Source organism: Arachis ipaensis, chromosome B03 (assembly GCF_000816755.2).
Source record: "Arachis ipaensis cultivar K30076 chromosome B03, Araip1.1, whole genome shotgun sequence".
In the NCBI taxonomy this organism is placed as follows: Eukaryota; Viridiplantae; Streptophyta; class Magnoliopsida; order Fabales; family Fabaceae; genus Arachis; species Arachis ipaensis.
Window position 1 is genome coordinate 35,598,843 of NC_029787.2, and position 7,632 is coordinate 35,606,474.

General features: G+C 35.3%; 1 protein-coding gene across 3 annotated transcripts; it reads right to left on the reverse strand.

The window, feature by feature from the left end:
• On the reverse strand, positions 1,379 to 3,712 carry LOC107634376 (indole-3-pyruvate monooxygenase YUCCA2-like). 3 transcript variants are annotated; one of them, XM_021118743.1, is made up of 4 exons: positions 2,743 to 3,712; positions 2,302 to 2,673; positions 1,950 to 2,195; positions 1,389 to 1,848 (listed from the first exon to the last, which is right to left on the reverse strand). In XM_021118743.1, exons 1-3 carry the CDS (start codon positions 3,409 to 3,411, stop codon positions 1,998 to 2,000), a joined length of 1,239 nt encoding a protein of 412 aa, XP_020974402.1. In that variant the 5' UTR covers positions 3,412 to 3,712; the 3' UTR covers positions 1,389 to 1,848; positions 1,950 to 1,997. The 3 variants fall into 3 exon arrangements, with proteins under 3 accessions (XP_016193380.1, XP_016193379.1, XP_020974402.1); XM_016337894.2 differs by having other exon boundaries at positions 1,379 to 2,195; positions 2,800 to 3,712; XM_016337893.2 differs by having other exon boundaries at positions 1,388 to 2,195.

Genomic DNA, 7,632 nt, shown 5'->3' on the forward strand with positions numbered 1-7,632 from the left:
TTAATTTTAGTGACTGATTTTGGTGTACAAATTATTAAGGTAAGTTTGTTAGAGAATAGGTGTTTAAGACTCAATATATATATATATATATATAATGGTATCGTAATAACAAAAAAATGTGATTTTATTCCTCAACTATCTCCTTTTTACTTCACTATTTCACTACCCAACTCTGTAAGTTTAAAGAGAATTTTGTCAACTTTGCTCAAAATTCTTCTAACTCTTTAATTTTCTTGGTCGAGAATATTTTAGGCCAACGATTTCAATTTTTTTACAGGACCTCATTGTTAGTACTTATTAATACTGAAATTAATAACATTTCATTCAAACTAACATATATATACATATAGTAATTTTAATGTTCTTTTGTTCTCTAATATATTATTCATGTTTTGGTCACTAACGCCTCTTTAAAAAATGTATTTTTTTAGATAATTTTTTTTATTAACAAATTTAAACTTAAGAACATTAATTATGAAACTGAAACACTCATCATTTAACTAATTTCACATATTAATTATTTTTAAACTATAACGAATAAAAGAGTAATTAGCACCTACTAATCTACTATTATTTCACACATTTACACTGCATTTTTAACATCATATTTCTAGAACTATCTTAACTACTGATATAATAAAATATAATTGGATAATTGATTAAGACAATTTCGTTTAACATTATTATGAGATTAGTTTTTCCAAATACTATCAATATTTGAAGATTCTGTCATCAGCAATTAGATTTTTCACAATCCCCACATTATCTCGTTAGGAGAATGTTTACTTATTAGCACCCGGCGTGTGACAACTTGGGTCAAAATTTGCATGCCTAGCTAGTTAACTAGTAATGTGTGTATTTGTCCAGTTTTCTCGATCGTCCTAGCAAATCCAGTTGAAAACTTTGATTCGTCCTCCTACATCATTGAATTTGATTATCTTAATTTTTGAATTATACTTCACTTCAAGTTTGAAATCGATGTCCTAATTACACAGCATCCATATACATGTGCAATGAACTTCAATTTTCAACCCTAACTTATCAATCATTTATTTATATCAATCTATATCCATCCAATATGCAAGTGTACGTTGGCAATGCAAAGTTGAATCATATTTTGTTGTAGACCTTGAAGAAACCAAGGTGGTCCGAGTTCCTGACCACGCACGATGGAAAAGACACCCAATAATATTATTAAAGTTAGTATATATTCGATTAATTATTTCATCAAACATGTAAAATGCCATTGACAAGATTAGCATACATGCCTAATTCAATTTTATAGATCGAATTGCCACCTTTATCATTGTTTTCAACAATAGCTTTTTCATTCTTGGTCCCCCCCCCCTCACCCTCGACCTCTTCCAAGTTAACTACAAGGATATATACCAAATCACGGAATTATTATTTATAACCAGAAATTTTGCAGAAGAAGGTCAAATTGATGTGTGTCTCTCATGACGGAATAAAAAAAAAAAATGTATATACATGCAAGCACCAATGAGCAGAGGCTATTGAGAACCATATATAGGAAGCTAGCTTATATAGCAGCCCCTCTGTCCTAATTAAAAATTCAACTACCAACCTAGCTAGTTAGTAGCTAGCAGCTAGGTAGATATGACAATCATAATGTACATGTATGGAATTCAAGCTAATAGCTAACTACTGATTGTAATATGTTAATTAAACACCGACTTAATTTAACTTAATCTCAACCCACCAAATTAAGAGTACGTAAATAGTAATTAACTTAACCCTAATCAATGTTTTCTTGAATGGATCAACGTACAAAGGGATCTGATCTGTGGCGCACGCATTTTATTTGTGCCTTTTTCTTTTCTTCTGCGCCTGCAGTTACGGTATACGTTGAAATTGGACTATAGTATACGGAGACAAAACTGTATATTTAATTTTGTATAAATAGAAAGTGGGAATATATATATATATACATGATTTTTGTCTTGCTAGCTAGCCGAGCGTGAAACATTCAAGATTAATCATGGAATTGGGAGGGTACAATATCCTTCTTTTTTCCAGGAATGTGCAATATCCTGTGCAATTCTGATAGCGTCAATGGATGCACCAAGAAGGCCACGTTTGGTGAAACCCACGGCATAAAGTCCATTTTCACCTTTCCATCCATTTGGGAATGGCTTCCTCGGAAACCCGTCTTTCTCACAAAACATGTCGCTTCCCTGATCATAAAAAACTAAGGCTAAATTAATTACTTAACTAGTTAGTTATTAGCATATATACATACATACGCAACAGATAGATGAATTTAATTAATTAATTGAGCACCTTTAACCATAAGGGTACGTTGCTTTTGTATCCCGTTGCGAGAATAATGGCGTCAAAATTCTCTATTTTGCCATCAACGAACTCCACCGCATGGCGTGTTAGTCGTTTGATTCCACGGCAAACCTTAATTTTTCGAGATTTGATGTGAGCAAGTGTTCCAACATCCAAGACTGGTGTCTTTCCACATAAGTTCTTGAGCTGGAGAGGGCCAAGTTTGGGACGTTGAAGTCCGAATCGGGCAGTGTCCCCAAGCATGATGTGCGACATTACAAGCAAGAACTTATCCACAACGTTTATTGGGAACCATTTCAGTAACCCCATGGACACTCCAAATGTTGATCTCCCAAACATCTGCTGCGGCAAGATATGCACCTGCACATACATATATAATTAGCAAATCCAAATTATGAATAGTAGTTATTTAGTTAGTTAATTAGTTACCGAATCTCTAACGACAAGGGATGGGCGAGCATTATGTTCGCATAGATCCAAACAAACCTCCATTCCTGAGTTTCCACAACCAACCACCAAAACATTGTTCCCACTGAACATGGCTCCGCTCTTATACGAGCTTGTGTGAAGTATGGGTCCTGAAAACTCATCCATCCCTTCGACCTCAGGCACCACCTCCTCCGCGTTCTCTCCGCTGGCCACTATGAGCCACTTGCTGACGTACTCGTCTTGCGTCTCCGTCTTCACTCTCCAGTGCCCAATTCTGTCATCAAGCTCAGCACTCACCACAGTCTTTCCAAAGCACGGCTTGATGTCGAAATGATCAGCGTAGGCCTTGAGGTAAGAAACAAACTGGTGTTTGGTTGGATAAGAGGGGAAGTTGGAGGGGAATGGCATGAGAGGGAGCTGGCACAAGTGCTTAGGAAGATGAAGGCGCATGCGGTCGTAGGTCTTGAGCTGCCACATTGATGCCAAGCAATCAGCCCTTTCCAGAATCACCGATGGGATACCTTTCTGCTTCAGACATGCCGCTGCTGCCACCCCTGATGGCCCTCCTCCCACTATCACTGCTCCCGGAATCCATATACTTTCCTTTCTTCTCCTCCTCATTCTCCAATCATGGATGCTTTTTCCTTCTACTTCCTTCATGTACTTCATTTCTAAAGTTAAAGGGATATTATATTGTACTCACTCACTCTCTCTCTTACTGGGTTCCAATATATATATAGAGAGAGTGAGATTATGAACTAGTATGTAGTACTAGTGTATGTTGTGTTGTGGGTACTGAGTATTGATGATGATCGACCAGTGCTAATTAATTAAAGATGTGTATGTGTTAATAAAAGCCTCAAATTAAAGGAGTTTGGTTATGTGGTGGCCGTGGGACATCTATATCTTTTATGTTAAATAACAACTAAAATTAACCAACAAGGCAACAACTAACATTTCATCCCTCTCGTCTCACGCATTCTAGCTTAATTAGACTATCTAGCTAGTATTTATTATTTAACTATGTATATATTGTATGGACTATGGAGATGCCTAGGCCGATATGGATCGGATCGGATATAGTCTAAAATTTTATCCGATCCGCAATGTACTCATCGGATCGGATCGGATACGATATCCGCATTTTTTTAGGCCGGATCGGATCGAATATTGGGTATATCCGCATAATTAAAAAAAAAATTTTAAGATTCTATTTAGCTATTTTTACAAAAAATATCCATAAAATTCATTTTTTACCTGTTTGAGTCTATTTACTTTTAAAATATTATCAATAAAAGTTCTCTTGAATAACAAAAAAAAAAATAATAATAACACAAGATTTAAGTTTAATTATTCTAAGTTGAAGTATAACATAAAAAATTAAAAACAAGATATTATAAAATTTATAAAATAACATACTAAAATTCATATCACATTAAGGTTTACTTTCTTAAATTATGTTATTTATATGAGACGTATGAATATGCGAATTTGCGGATCGGATCTGCGGATATTACTATTAAATCCGCAATTCGATTCTATCCTAGTACAGATCGGATCTGATCCGATCTGATGGCTCTGCGAATTGGATAATATCCGCCACGGACATGTGAATAATATCCGATACGATATTGAATTATTCAAAGTTAATCAGTGCTAATAGATATTAAGCTGCTTTTTAATCATTTTAGTCACTGCTGCTGCATTACACATACACTACACGAACTTATGACCATAATAAAGTTTCACTGGAATGGACGCCAATCTAGCGTAATATGATAATTGTACATTATTCTTTCGAGTCTTAAAACTAAGAACAAATCGCAACTAGGGGCGGAGCCTCATGTAACCAAAGGGGGCAAGCCCACAACTTTAATTTTTTTTTTTATAAATTGTGTACAAATTTTAGTTTAGCTCCTCTTAAAAATTTTATTTTACTTTTTTTTATTACAAAACTAATTTTTGACCTTTTCCTAAAATTCAATCTAGTTCTACCCTGATCGCAACTCAGGTTAAAGAAAGAGAGATCATGAATATTATAAGAGCTATATATGGAGAGGAGCCATCAGCACCGTCATTAATTTCATAGTTTTAATTGAACATATTCAGTTTTATTTTATGATCTCACATCTAATTGGATGGCAGAGGTGTATTAAATGTTTTTACTTATAATTTTAGCGGATTTCGTATAGTCATATATGTGAAATGCAAAGGCTATTCTATGCAGGTGTAGCTTTATTAATTAAAAGGTAGTAGAAAGATCCCTCCATAATCATCAAGTTATTTAATTTGACAATAATATAGTCACGTATGTGTCATAGATTTTCTGGAATTATACAATAGTATAGCGCGCATGACCTTCAATAGTAGTATCTCTAACTTTTAGACGTTGTCAATGTGCTAGCTAATTAGTATAACTCCTATAGCATAGCTCACCTCCTAAACTGCGCATGCTACGGTCTTTTGTTTGCATAAAAAGTCATACATGCATGCATGAATCTGATTGCAACCTCATCATCAATTGTGTCTCATTACTCATGATGACTCATCTCTCTTTAATCAAGTTAACTTTCAACATTTTATGCAGCAAGACAACTTTACCACGTGGATTCTCCTCGAGGAACTTTTCAAATGCCCAGATCTTGAGGGGAATTCCTTTATCAAGACTACAGTCAATCACACTCAATATTACATGTCCATTATTAGATTATAGCATAAACTGATCTCAGTGATGCACATTTATCAGCAAAGCACAGAGAACGGAAACAACAAATCAAGGAATAATAATCAGTGACTATAAAATGTTTGATCATGGCACTTTCGCGCAATGTAACTCTTACCTTTCAGTTTACGGAGTTCAAGGGCTGGAATAAACTGACCATAGTCAATACCAATAGGGAATTGAAGTTTCAAACTCCCTAAAAAAAAGTAAAGCATCAGCCTCATGAGACGGAAATCAGAAAGTGCATATAAGCATATTCATTTGTAACTATATTTAGTAACATTCTACAGAATAGATGAAATTCCTTTATACTATATTCTATAAGGGAAAGTATGAGGAGCCAATGAAATATTTGTACAATGTGTATAATGGAGGTTTATGGAATATTAGAAATATAACCATTAGTGTTACTATTAAAGTGAACCCCAAAATCAGTTTAAGATTTTGGAAAAATGTTTATTATCTCTAGTACTCGGATGGTTATTTTAGATAGTATGGGAGATGTTTATTTTATAACTCAATAACTCATTGTACACATTATACAAATAGTCCATTATCTTCCCAGCGATATCCATTCTATAAATATAAAAGAGATAGATAGATGGTGGCTACAGTATTATGGTGGCTACAATGGTTACATGCTGCTCTCCAATCTGTGATTTACACGTGGAAAACTAGTTGGGCTTGGATTTTTAGCTAGGAGTTGTTAATGCATGACGGTAAAAAAACTAAGTGAGAAGGTAAATTTTTTGAAGGATTATTAGAGAGAGAATCAAATTAATTTTTGCTAGAAAATAAAAAAAAAAAAAATCTCATTCCAGAACTGATGAAGGATTAGGTATGATTGAGTTAGGGTTTTCGGTTTGTTGTTGACGGTGTGTTGCTAAATGGCTTGGGTATTTGGATGGCAATTGGGGTAACTGAAAGCAGGAGCACTTTTGGAAGGTAATCTGCCGTCGAAAAAGGATTTTACTATGAGTTTGTGTATTTTTCTGTGATTTCAGGTATTTTCTGGCTGAAATTGAGGGAGTTGAGCAAAAATCTGATTCAGGCTGAAAAAGGACTGATGATGCTGTTGGATTCTGACCTTCCTGCACTCAAAGTGGATTTTCTGGAGCTATAGAACTCCAAATGGCGCGCTCTCAATTGCGTTGGAAAGTAGACATCTAGGGATTTCCAGAAATATATAATAGTCCATACTTTGCTCAAGGATAGACGATGTAAACTGGCGTTCAACGCCAGTTCCATGTTGCAGTCTAGCGTCCAGCGCCAGAAACAAGTTACAAGTTGGAGTTCAACGCCAGAAACAGGTTACAACCTGGCGTTGAACGTCCAAAACATCCCAGGCACGTGAGAAGCTTAAGTCTCAGCCCCAGCACACACCAAGTGGGCCCCAGAAGTGGATTTCTGCGCTATCTATCATAGTTTACTCATTTTCTGTAAACCTAGGTTACTAGTTTAGTATTTAAACAACTTTTAGAGATTTATTTTGTACCTCATGACATTTTTAGATCTGAACTTTGTACTCTTTGACGGCATGAGTCTCTAAACTCCATTGTTGGGGGTGAGGAGCTCTGCAGCGTCTTGATGAATTAATGCAATTATCTCTGTTTTCCATTCAAACACGCTTGTTCCTATCTAAGATGTTCATTCGCGCTTCACTATGAAGAAGGTGATGATCTGTGACACTCATCACCTTCCTCAATCCATGGACATGTGCCTGACAACCACCTCCGTTCTACATCAGATTGAATGAATATCTCTTAGATTTCTTAATCAGAATCTTCGTGGTATAATGTTCTGCCCTTTTACTTTTTACAATTCAAACTAAAAGTTATTATTGATATTATATCCTGACTAAGAGTTACAAGATAACCATAGCTTGCTTCAAACCAACAATCTCCGTGGGATTCGACCCTTACTCACGTAAGGTATTACTTGGACGACCCAGTGCACTTGCTGGTTAGTGGTACGAGTTGTGAAACGTGTGATTCACAATTTCGTGCACCAAGTTTTTGGCGCCGTTGCCGGGGATTGTTTGAGTTTGAACAACTGACGGTGAATCCTGTTGCTTAGATTAGGAAAATTTTGTCTTTTGGGTCAGAGTCTTTTATATTCTTTAAAAAAAAAAAATATTATAAAAATAAAAATAAAAAAAATATTTTTTC

Bases quoted from the DNA above. Each gene is read 5' to 3' on its own strand.
- LOC107634376 (XM_016337893.2), bottom strand. From the start codon at position 3,411: ATGAAGTACATGAAGGAAGTAGAAGGAAAAAGCATCCATGATTGGAGA. The intron at 2,674-2,742 runs GTAACTAATTAA...ATGTATGTGCAG, and splicing joins CCCTTGTCGTTAGAGATTCG to GTGCATATCTTGCCGCAGCA. The intron at 2,196-2,301 runs GTGCTCAATTAA...TTTTATGATCAG, and splicing joins ACGTACCCTTATGGTTAAAG to GGAAGCGACATGTTTTGTGA.